The sequence below is a fragment of the Podarcis vaucheri genome (assembly GCF_965113315.1).
Source record: "Podarcis vaucheri genome assembly, chromosome: 14".
Taxonomy (NCBI): Eukaryota; Metazoa; Chordata; class Lepidosauria; order Squamata; family Lacertidae; genus Podarcis; species Podarcis vaucheri.
This window is the reverse complement of record NC_138752.1, coordinates 48,340,007-48,352,191: the sequence shown is the minus strand read 5'-3', so window position 1 is coordinate 48,352,191 and position 12,185 is coordinate 48,340,007. Positions and strand designations below refer to the sequence as shown.

Below are 12,185 nucleotides of genomic sequence, written 5' to 3'. Positions count from 1 at the left end.
TAACTGCTGCACACATTTGCAATGCTTTTTTTTTAACTGCATGAAAATGCGTAGGCACCACACAAATTTCTCCAAATATACACATTTCTGTATGTAGCTGTGCCTAAGAAATCATTCCCCCCCAAGCAATGTTCCTCTGTAAAATGCATTTGTGTAAGATATTTCCACTAATATAGGCTATTTTATTTTGGTACACGTTCTTTGGTTGGAGAACTGCACTACAAATTTCAGAGAAGTGCTAATTTCGAAGCGGAGTTGTGGGTCCTGTCATGCATTGCTTTGGGAAGGGCGAACTTGGTCGGTTCATGCCCTACCCAATGGCCAGTGCCAGTGAGGGGCAAGGCTGGTTATTGGCCATTCATGGATGAAGGAGGGGCTGCCGAGTCCCAGATCTAGTACAATCCAACACTCAACTTCTTGACTGCTCTCCAGGTTCTTAAGAGATCGCTTGAGAGGGTGGATTGACAACTGAAGAAGTAAATTGGTAGCAAGCTCTTATCGAGGCCTGGGCAATGGTAACCAACATTTCCAAGAGGTTGAAGAATCTTGAACCAGGTGCCAGGTTTGAGGGAACCCTGGGACAGTTCTCTCTGGACCCATCACTGCATCCCAAGTGATCTTTCCCACCCCCCGTGAGCATGCAAGGAAGCAGGGGCAGTGATAAAGACTAGATGCTTGACGTGGATATGCTGGCGTAAATTGATGTTTGATCTGATCCACCTAGGGTCTTCAAGGTGTTTCAGAGACCAGAGGAGGGGGCTGCAGAATTAATCCATCAAGTTGTTTTCTCTGGAGAACAGACAAGCCCTCTGTTTGGCACTGAGGACCCTTACATAGGTGTCTTGCCTGAGGGTTTGCAAAAACCTTGAGTCGCTCCTGTGTGTGTGTGTGTGTGTGAGAGAGAGAGAGAGAGAGAGAGAGAGAGAGAGAGAGAGAGAAATAGAGAGATGGAATTTAGTACATAAGAGGTTCCACACTTTCTGCTGCTGTGTGACTACCTATGACAAGGAATTGGGGTTCTAGATCAGGGGCCAGCAAACATTTCCAGCAGGGGGCTGGTCCACTGTCCCTCAGACCTTGTGAGGGGCTGGACTATATTTTGAAGGGAAAAAAAATCGACCGAATTCCTGTGCCCCACAAATAACCCAGAGATGTATTTTAAATAAAAGCACACATTCTACTCTTTACAGCAGGTAGGCCCCACAAATAACCCATAGATGCATTTTAAAGAAAAGGACACATTCTACTCATGTAAAAACACGCTGATTCCCGGACGGCCCGTGGGCCGGATTTAGAAGGCAATTGGGCTGGATCCAGCCCCCAGGACTTAGTTTGCCTACCCATGTTCCAGATCATATAGAAGAGGTGACGAACCTTTTAAATGATACTTGGAGCAAGCAGCAAACCTGCATAAAGGGAATGGCTGAAATATTTAGGCTGTACGGGTGGTTCATAAAACTGCAATATGTTCTTTTTCCTGCTAGAACCACTAACGGGAGCCCAATAGCATTGATGGGCAACAGGTACAGGGCAGACAAAATGAAGTACCTCTTCGGACAGTGCATAATTAAATTATGGAAGTCATTACCGCAAGATTAGTCATGGCTATTGGCTTGGATGGCTTTTTTTGGGAGAAAGAAAGATTTAAAAGTCACAGGGGAGAGATCTGTTACAGGCAGATTAGCCATGGTTGCCAAATGTTTTGGAGCTTGTCTCCTTCGGATTGTTAGATCCCGGGGTGACCATCGACTGCGCGCCCTCCTTGCAAAGCAGGGATCTGGAGGGAGGCGAGTTGGGGCAAGTGGCTAGCTTGCTACCCTGCCCCTCTCTTGCTGAATCACTGTGAATTTTTTGTTGTTGTTAATCAAATCACATACTGGAAATTAAATTAAAATCGGGCTGGAGTTCTAAACATGTTTGGTCAAAACATTTAACTCCCATAAAAAACCCTGTAAGACTCACTTCATAGAAAATATGATTGGGATGGGAAGCTTTAATTCAAAATATGCCGTTGTTTCTCTTTCACTGGTCTTGAAAGACCTACACTGGCTCCCAGTATGTTTCCGAGCACAATTCAAAGTGTTGGTGCTGACCTTGAAAGCCCTAAACAGTTACTTCTTTCCTTGGCTCAGGGGTCACACAACTCCATACCCTCCATTATTTCTCTGCTGAAAATAGGGACCTCCTAAGGAAAAGGGAGGGGATGCAGGTGGCGCTGTGGATTAAACCACAGAGCCTAGGGCTTGCCGATCAGAAGGTTGGTGGTTCAAATCCCCGCGACGGGGTGAGCTCCCGTTGCTCAGTCCCTGCTCCTGCCAACCTAGCAGTGCAAAAGCATATCGAAGTGCAAGTAGATAAATAGGTACCACTCTGGCGGGAAGGTAAAACGGTGTTTCCGTGTGTTGCTCTGGTTCGCCAGAAGCTGCTTAGTCATGCTGGCCACATGACCCGGAAGTTGTACACCAGCTCCCTTGGCCAGTAAAGTGAGATGAACCCCAGAGTCGGCCACGACTGGACCTAACGGTCAGGGGTCCCTTTACCTTTACCTTCAAGGAAAAGTGGGGTATTCCGGCATCAAATCAGAAAATAGGGACACTTGGAGGGTCTGCCATGGCATGCCCTTAAAAACACAAATATGCCTAGAGGCCTAAAAAGGCTGGTGACCCCTGATGTAAGATAATTCTAATGTTTTCCATAGATATTGTTTTGCCCATGCTTAACACACAGAGATAAAGTGACTTGCCCTTCCCATACATGCCCCATCTGTGTTGTACGCAAAACTGTCACGGACGGCAAGAAGTTGGGGGGGGGGGAACAATCAAGGAAAGACACGAGGCCGGCAGCGCAAACTGTTTCTAGCTGCGAAGCCACAGAGAGAGGACAATGGCGCCATCACACCACCGCTGAGCTGCACAGCACTGAAGCACGATGGGAATAAAGGAATGCAGAAGCCACAGCGAGTTCCATACAATAGTCACCTTCGCCTCTCCGCCTGGGGCATTGTGGGAGGGTGTCAGGAGATGGCGGTGAGGAGAAGTGTGGAAGGACGCGGGCTCCATCAAGAGATCCTCCCCTCCCTCCAGCAGGTCTAAGTCTGGGATGGCTAGAGAGATACTCTCACAGCTCAGAGCCTCCTTCGGGGACAAAATTAAGGAGACAAAAAGGCATCAGCAGGGGGGAAAGGCAATTCCAAGCATCTGCCCCCAGAAGTTGGGGGGTGGACACTTCAATGCTCTTGGGGAGGGGGAAACATGACGTTTCTCCAGGCAGCGGCCCAGAGAGTGGAAGTGAATTTTGTGGGACAGACTCCCTTCGCCGTTGGTCAGGCTTCGGGGGCCAGTGGTGCCTAGTGGACAGAGCACTGGACTAAGGCTGGGGAGCCCTGGGTTCAAATTCTTACTCACTGGGGGATGCTGAGCAGGTCAATCTCTCTCAGCCTAACCTACCGCACAGGGTTTTTGTGAGGACAACAGGCAAGGGGAATTGCATGCTCCTGAACTTCTGAAATCTAACAGGGCCACCGAAAGAGCCAGTAAGAGCAGCAGAGTTGGGGCAGGCAGATCATGTCTGCAATATGGGGCATGGTAGGGAGCTCTCCCACATATGAGAGTCCATGTAATGGAGCAGTTAGAGTATCATAATAGGACCAGGGAGAGCTGGGCACAAATCCCCAGAGGGTAACCTTGGACCGGTCGGTCACTGTCTCATAACCTAGACTACCTCACGGGGCAGTTGGGAGACTAGACTAGATGGACAGAGGGAGCAAGGTACACAACTTCTGGGGTAGGAATGGAACTGAAAAATGGTAATGAATAAAGAAAATGAATTTCAGTGGTGCTCGCCCAGGAAAGCTTCCCAGTTGATTGGATATGAGTGCCACCAACCTTCACATTTCCCATATCTTGGGTTGGTTCTGCTGGGACTCCTCAAATAAAACCCTAAAAAATTATGCAGCGTTCAAAACTGTGATCCCTGGGAGAGAGGCGTCACACTGAAGTGTGACAAACACTTTTCACTTACAGCTTTTGAAAACAGCAGCCGAAACAATTGGCCATGTCACTGGTGTTGTTATGTCAGGATGGGACTGCTTGCCTCACCTCCATCCATCCATTGGAGGTGGTGGAATGTCTTAAAGTCACTAACTTCATTTCGCTGGAGCTACTCAAGTGAAAATTAGTTGAATACAACACAGTGTTCTTACAAACGACACTGCGGGCAAATGTTATTGATATAAATCTGGCATGACAACCAGGAATGGTAGTCAGGGTCACAGGTGGAAATGATCCAGTTGATTTGTGCTCCAAACTTACCCCAGGCCCAGCCTCCAACTCCCCACACCCTCTCAACCTGTGGGTCGCCAGATGTTGTTGGACTACAACTCCCGTCATCCCTGAGCTCTGGCCTTGCTATCTAGGGGTGCTGGGAGTTGTAGTCCAACAACATCTGGGGACCCACAGGTTGAGAAAGGCTGCTCTAGAAGGAGCTTGTAGAAATCTTGCCCATTGTTCCATTTTTCGCTTTACCAGTGCAGGATGCTTCAGCAGGAGGGGTGACCCTGGCTTAGAAGTGCCCTGGCTGCCATCGGGGACTCTGACAGGAGTGTTGACCCCCCTGGACATCTCCAGCTCGATCTCGGCATCCATCTCAGCATCCTCCTTGGCCTCCTTGTTGCTTTCCTCCAAGTGCTTCATCAGGACAGCCACCACCACGTTGACCAGGACAAACTGGGCGATGAGGACAAAGGTGACAAAGTAAACCGGGGAGATGATGGGCAGGTAGCTGAGGCAGTGCTTGTCGTCCCTGTGGCATTCCCGGAGCGTGTCCTGGGGAAAGGCAAAGACATAAGGAAATCCTGTAAGGGCAGTTTTGCTGCATCAAACCAAGGCGGGCCCCTCATATGGAAGTGAGAGCTGGACCATCAAGAAGGCTGATCACCAAAGAATTGATGCTTTTGAATTATGATGCTGGAGGAGACTCTTGAGAGTCCCATGGACTGTAAGAAGATCAAACCTATCTATTCTGAAGGAAATCAGCCCTGAGTGCTCACTGGAAGGACAGATCCTGAAGCTGAGGCTCCAATACTTTGGCCACCTCATGAGAAGAGAAGACTCCCTGGAAAAGACCCTGATGTTGGGAAAGATGGAGGGCACAAGGAGAAGGGGACGACAGAGGACGAGATGGCTGGACAGTGTTCTCGAAGCTACCAGCATGAGTTTGACCAAACTGCGGGAGGCAGTGGAAGACAGGAGTGCCTGGCGTGCTCTGGTCCATGGGGTCACGAAGAGTCGGACACGACTAAACAACTAAACAACAACAACAACAAGTGCTGGCTGGGGGTGATAGAAGCTGTAGTCCAGAACATCTGGAAGACACCTGGTTGGTGAAGGCTGCTAATGCCAGTGTACTGGAAGAAGCGAGGATCACCAGTATCGAAGCAATGATTCTTCAACATCAACTTCATTGGACTGGTCATGTTGTGCAATGCCTGATTATTGTCTTCCAAAGCAACTACTCTATTCCCAACTTAAAAATGGAAAGCGTAATGCCAGTGGTCAACAAAAGAGGTTTAAAGATTCTCTCAAGGCAAATCTAAAAAAAAGTAATATACAGTGGTACCTTGGGTTACATACGCTTCAGGTTACAGACTCCACTAACCCAGAAATAGTGCTTCAGGTTAAGAACTTTGCTTCAGGATGAGAACAGAAATCGTGCTCCGGCGGCACGGCAGCAGCAGGAGGCCCCATTAGCTAAAGTGGTGCTTCAGGTTAAGAACAGTTTCAGGTTAAGAACGGACCTCCGGAACGAATTAAGTACTTAACCCGAGGTACCACTGTAAACACTGACAACTGGGAAACACTGGCCTGTGAGCGCTCCAATTGGAGAACAGCCTTTACCAAAGGTGTCATGGGCTTTGAAGACGCTTGAACTCAGGACGAAAGGGAGGAATGTGCTAAGGAAAAGGCATGCTTGGCAAACCCTCACCATGATCAACTCCTTCCCGGAGACCTATGTCCCCACTGTGGAAGGACACATGGATCCAGAATCGGCCTCCACAGTCACTTACAGACCCACTGTTAAAACCGCGTTTATGGAAGACAATCTTACTCAGCTATGAGTGATCGCCAAAGAAGATCAATGCAATCAGCAGTCTGAATCAGGACTGAAAACTATTTGGGAGCCAATGAAACTAAGTCAGGAACAATACATTCACTTCTTTCTCACCTTAGACAGAATGCCCTTTCTGTTGAAATATGAGCCGTCCCATCAGTATTGGCATACCGCCGGCTCTTGAAGAGACTCCGGTTTCTGCAAGCATGGCTTCCTGATCTAATTATATTAATTTCTTTTTTAGCGTCTTTAATTGCTATGCTTTTTGACCAGCTTGCTTTAACAGGCTACTAGCCATGATTGTTATGTTCTGCCTCCACAGCTGAAGGAAGTTATGCTTCTGAATACCAGTTGATGGAAACTGCAGAAGGGGGAAACTGTGGTCAGATCCTGCTTGGCCACAGTGAGAAAGGGATACTAGACTAGACGGGCCTGATTCTTCTTATGTTCTTGCAATTATTGTAAATTTTAATTATGGATGTGTTTAAAGTTTCGGTGGAATTGTTATATTGGGCACAGATTCTAAAACTGGTTTTGTACTTGTAAGCCACTCAGAAGCCATTTTGGTACATAAGCAGTACAATCGTTCCTTGGTTTTTGAACAGCTCAGTTCTCAAACGTTTTGGCTCCCGAATGCCTCAAACCCAGAAGTGACCATTACGGTTTGTGAACTATTTTTGGAGGCCGAATGTCCGATGGGCCTTCCGCGGCTTCCAATTGGCTGCAGGAGCTTCCTGCAGCCAATCAGAAGCTGCGCTTTGGTTTCCAAGCATTTTGGAAGTCGAACCGACTTCTGGAACGGATTCCATCCGACTTCCAGGGCATATAAATTGAGAAAAAGTGACAACGATAACTCTGATGGCTGAATCCTGTGGTGACCCTGAACCAATTCTCACGGTGATGTCAAACTGTAGTGCCCAGAAATGAACCAGTTGGGGAAAAACGACACGGTGGGCTTTTCCTTACCTTCATGATCCCGTTCCAGTTGTCTCCCGTTGACACCCTGAAGAGGGTGAGGAAGGCCATGCCAAAGTTGTTGAAGGTCGCATGCCGGCTCAAGCCCTCGCAAGGGTTGTCTTCGCTGCAGTCTGTGAGGGAAAGGGAGTGAAGCCAAAACTGAGCCATAGAGTGAGCTGACCGTTGCTCCACCCAGCTAAGCTAACTCTGCGTGGCGTTTTAAAGACAAAGGATGTGCTGGCAAGAGCTTTCTCCTCCTTGTAAGCCTGGCTGACTGAGCTTGGCATTTAGAGCACCCTCTAGACTGCAAGGGGACGCGGGTGGCGCTTTGGGTTAGCCACAGAGCCTAGGACTTGCTGATCAGAAGGTCGGTGGTTTGAATCCCCGCGACAGGGTGAGCTCCCGTTGCTCGGTCCCTGCTCCTGCCAACCTAGCAGTTCGAAAGCATGTCAAAATGCAAGTAGATAAATAGGTACCGCTCTGGTGGGAAGGTAAACGGTGTTTCCGTGCGCTGCTCTGATTTGCCAGAAGCGGCTTAGTCATGCTGGCCACATGACCTGGAAGCTGTATGCTGGCTCCCTCAGCCATTAAAGCAAGATGAGCGCTGCAACCACAAGGTCGGTCACGACTGGACCTAATGGTCAGGGGTCCTTTACCTTTTACTAGACTGCAGGACTGGCTTGCCTGAGCACTCCATCCCCTGTAACCCCCAAAGGCCAATTCTGACTTACTAGCTCTATAAAGTCCCAGCCACAGAGTTTGCTTCTCAGTCGAAGCAACTTGTCTCTTCAGTGGAGACAGGGAGCATAGGAAGCTGTCCTATACTGAATCAGACCCATTGCTCCATCTAGCTCAACATTGCCTACACTGATTGGCAGTGGCTGTCCAGGGTTTCAGGCAGGGGGCAATCTCCAGCCTTACCTAGAGATGCCAGGGAGTGAACTGGGGACCTGCATGCAAAGCAGATGTCCTACCACTGAGCCACGACCCCAATAATAATTTATTTATTTATTTATTTATTTATTTATTTATTTATTTATTTATTTATACCCCGCCCATCTGGCTGGGTTTCCCCAGCCACTCTGGGCGGCTTCCATCAGAATATTAAAATACAATAGTCTGTTAAACGTTAAAAGCTTCCCTAAAGAGGGCTGCCTTCAGATGTTTTCTGAAAGTCTGGTAGTTGTTTTTCTCTTTAACATCTGGTGGGAGGGCGTTCCACAGGGTGGGTGCCACTACCGAGAAGGCCCTCTGCCTGGTTCCCTGTAACTTGGCTTCTTGCAGTGAGGGAACCGCCAGAAGGCCCTCGGCGCTGGACCTCAGTGAATGATGGGAGTGGAGACGCTCCTTCAGGTATACTGGACCAAGGCTGTTTAGGGCTTTCAAGGTCAGCAGCAACACTTTGAATTGTGCTCGGAAACATACTGGGAGCCAGTGTAGGTCTTTCAAGACCGGTGTTATGTGGCCTCGGCGGCCGCTCCCAGTCACCAGTCTAGCTGCCACATTCTGGATTAGTTGTTGTTCTGGGTCACCTTCAAAGGTAGCCCCACATAGAGCACGTTGCAGTAGTCCAAGCGAGAGATAACTAAAGCATGCACCACTCTGGCGAGACAGTCTGTGGGCAGGTAGGGTCTCAGCCTGTGTACCACATGGAGCTGATAAACAGCTGCCCTGGACACAGAATTGACCTGCACCTCCACGGACAGCTGTGAGTCCAGAATGACTCCCAGGCTGCACACCTGGTCCTTCAGGGGCACAGTTACCCCATTCCCTTAGGTTCCTGCTCTCTTGTTGCCAAACCTCCTGCTATCTTCCCCTGCTTCCTGCCTTGGAGCCTGAGACCCCTACAAGAAAACAAAAACAAAACCCCCCAACAAAACGAAATGAATCTAAGCACAGTGTACTTTCATTCACATTCCTTGAAAAAAAGGGTATTTGCCAGACTCCATCTCCCAACAGCCCCAAGCAGGACAGCCAATGGCCAGGGATGATGGGAGCTGTGGTCGAGCAATATCTGCAGAGCCACAGGTTCCCCATTCTTGCTTTAGATCAGCTAATCTCAGCCTTGGGTCCCCAGATGTTGTTGGACTACAACTCCCATTATCCTTGACCACTGGTCCTGCTAGTTAGGGATGATGGGTGTTGTAGTCCAACAAAATCAGGGGACCCAAGGTTGAGCAAAACTACTCTAGACAGTCAGATTGCCACATCTCCATAGTCAGCAAGAGCAAAATAGGGAAAATGGGAGAGAGGGGGAGAGAGAGAGAGAGAGGGAGAGATAGGGAAAGAAGGGGAAATAACTCACCTAACTTTCCAAACAACTCCACTCCCAGGGCAGCATAGATGAAAAAGAGGAGCATAAAGAGTAGGCCGAGATTCCCTACCTGGAAGAGAAGACAGTTAAAGAAGGGTCAGGCAAGTGGGGTGTGTGTGTGTGCAAGTAGAGAGGAACCATTGCATACCAAAGGCCAGTCTTTCTGGTGTTTCTGTCTCTTGGTCACACTGAACTTTCTGCTCCCGCACACAGTAGTTATGAGGAAAGGAAACTCTCTTTCCAAACCAGACTGCGTCTGCATGCAGTCAACCTCTCCTCCACCCTTTTCATGCCCTTTCTGGTTCTGGGAGACAAGCAGGGAGGGGAACTTGTCACAGCAGGAGGGGGAGACACTTGTGACTCTTCATCAGCCTGACTCATCTCTACCTCTTGCCCTCTTTCCTCTCCTGCTTCTGCCTCTGATTCTGGACTTCTCTCTGCCACATACTCTCCCCTCTCACTTAGCCTTGTTACCTCTCCAGCTTCTGACACTTCCTCCTCTCAGTCTGCCCCCTGTTCTCCCTCTGACCACTCATTGTTTTCCCACCAACACTCCCCGGGCTCTGAGCCTTCTTCCATTGGTGTTTCCCCAGCCACCACTCCTCTACGTCCAACCAGTCCATGACATCCTGGCACTTTTTACGCCCTCCTTGCAAAGGATGCCGGCTGCATGGGATCAACTGCTCCCATGTGGGTGCCTACTGCAGATGTGAGACCGTAACAGGTCAAAGAGGCTCCCAGGTTGCTGGACGCATGTGCAAAAGGGGCCCCTTGCTGCCAGGATCAGGCCTACAGTGGGGAAAATAATCCCCAAGTCGGCTCCTGTTCTGCTCGCCATCTGACGCGGATCTGGAAAATTATGCAGGTGGGTATTATCCTATCACAAATAATCACCATCCCTTGCTCCTCTGGTTCACTGCAGAAAGCCACAAATGGCTGGCTTCCCGCTGGGAACCATCAGCTGAAGAGATGGGCGGAGAGTCAGCTTGAAAATATGACTCTGCACATATGGCACATAAGGGGGGGAGATGATTTTTTCCCCCTGATTCCGAGCATGCAAAGTCAGGGTGAAATCTGCCTTGGGTACAACTAAGTGCATTCTGAGCTTGATGGAATAAAAAATAAGAATCAAAATTCAATCCTGAGAAAATCTGCACCCAGTTTAAATGATGCAAAGTACACATACCATCTGATTTACATATATTAAGCTGCAGTGGTGGTCAGGGCAGGCGGGATAATATATGCTCCACCCTCGTTTCCAAACTAGGGATGGGTGAACTCCACACCCGGGTCCCTGGAAACAGATGCAGCTTAGCAACATTCCAGCAGCTAGCCAGGAAAAGAGGCGTCCAGTGAGACCTTCACATGAAGCTGTTCCTAAAAGCACAGCTCTTATAATAGCATGACTCCTCATTGGTTTAAATGTCTCTCGCCAAGTACTTGCAAGAATTCAAGGACACATTTCAGTCAGTTTTTGGGGGGCAGGGGAAAGACATTTAGAGAGATTTTTAAAAAAAGAAATTGGGTCGTCCCTTAAAGAGGGCATGTATTGTGGTGAGACCTGGAAAACCGACACCCTATGTTTGTAGGTGGGTACGATTGGTCAGCCACAACACCCAATGGGTAGGTCCATCGAAGCTGGGTGCAATCTGGCCAATGGGACGCAGTCCAAACGGTTCGAGGGACCTATTTATGCCCATGCACGTGACCCAGAGCTTCCTCTTTCGGCGTGTGCATTCGGAAAACCCGCCCACCTCTCCCTATTTTTAGGGCTTTGCGCTTGACCTTGCTATGCCATCATGTGTTGTCTGTTGGGACGGGGGCACGGCAGGAATTTTCCCCACTTGGCTGATTGGCTGGTGCCATTTACGTTTTGCTTGCTGCGTAGCAAATTATCACAACTTGTAAGGTTGCAGATAGGCTCTGGTTAGGTGATAGGGATGGGAGAACACTCTCACCATCCCTATGTGAAGGGTATTCCATTAAAGGAATCCAGGGACTCGATGGTTTGGTCTACCCCTGAGAGGGGGTTGTGCCTGTGCCTGAGTCCAGGGGGACATTTGGGTGGCAGAGTTAGCCTGTTCCCGGCTTTCCGCTTATCCAGGTGTTCACCCTTGGCTGACCTATGCTGGTGCCCTGGGTCAGCGCTATCTACATGGCAGGGAGCTAGTCGAACCAGAGCCTATGCAACCAGTCACTTTCTGTAATCAATAAAGTTGTGGACTAAATTCTGCCAAAAACCAAAACCAAAATTTGAGTCAAATGTGAATTTATTTAGGGGGGAGGTTTCCGGGTCTGAACATGCAAAATACCTGAGAGTAATGCTGTCTCTTTTTATCAGTGCATTATTCATATTCTAAATCTAAACCCCACCACTTATCTGCATCCGGCCAGTCTATGACAATGACCAAAGGGTTCTGGGTCAGCATTTTTACACAATGTTGTTGTTGTTTAGTCGTTTAGTCGTGTCCGACTCTTCGTGACCCCATGGACCAGAGCACGCCAGGCACTTCTGTCCTCCACTGCCTCCCGCAGTTTGATCAAACTCATGCTGGTAGCTTCAAGAACACCATCCAACCATCTCATTCTCTGTCATCCCCTTCTCCTTGTGCCCTCCATCTTTCCCAACATCAGGGTCTTTTACACAATAGTGGCATTTAAACCCATTGTTATGGAATCGCTGCAGAACCTTCCAGTTCTGTTCTCATGGAAATTCCTGGTCTACAGTTTTAGAAAATGCTGTTCAGGTGGTCCCCCCTTTTTGGGGGGGGAAAGACCCCACAAACCCACATTCCCAGAGAAAACA

General features: G+C 48.9%; 2 protein-coding genes across 4 annotated transcripts in view; one reads left to right on the top strand and one right to left on the bottom strand.

Annotated features, from left to right (window-relative positions):
• The window catches only part of CACNA1H (calcium voltage-gated channel subunit alpha1 H), a 384,808-nt gene that overhangs the window by 11,450 nt on the left and 361,173 nt on the right, over positions 1-12,185 (bottom strand). For 2 of the 3 annotated variants that reach the window (XM_082199567.1, XM_082199568.1), the window contains exons 30-33: positions 9,371-9,449; positions 7,075-7,196; positions 4,524-4,823; positions 2,979-3,134 (exon numbers count right to left, since the gene is read on the bottom strand). In XM_082199567.1, coding sequence (XP_082055693.1) covers positions 2,979-3,134; positions 4,524-4,823; positions 7,075-7,196; positions 9,371-9,449 — 657 coding nt within the window. The remainder of the gene's footprint in view (positions 1-2,978; positions 3,135-4,523; positions 4,824-7,074; positions 7,197-9,370; positions 9,450-12,185) is intronic. The other variant, XM_082199569.1, reaches the window with a different exon arrangement.
• SLC5A10 (solute carrier family 5 member 10) overlaps positions 1-12,185 on the top strand; it is a 514,359-nt gene that overhangs the window by 271,679 nt on the left and 230,495 nt on the right. The gene's annotated exons all lie outside the window — the stretch shown is intronic.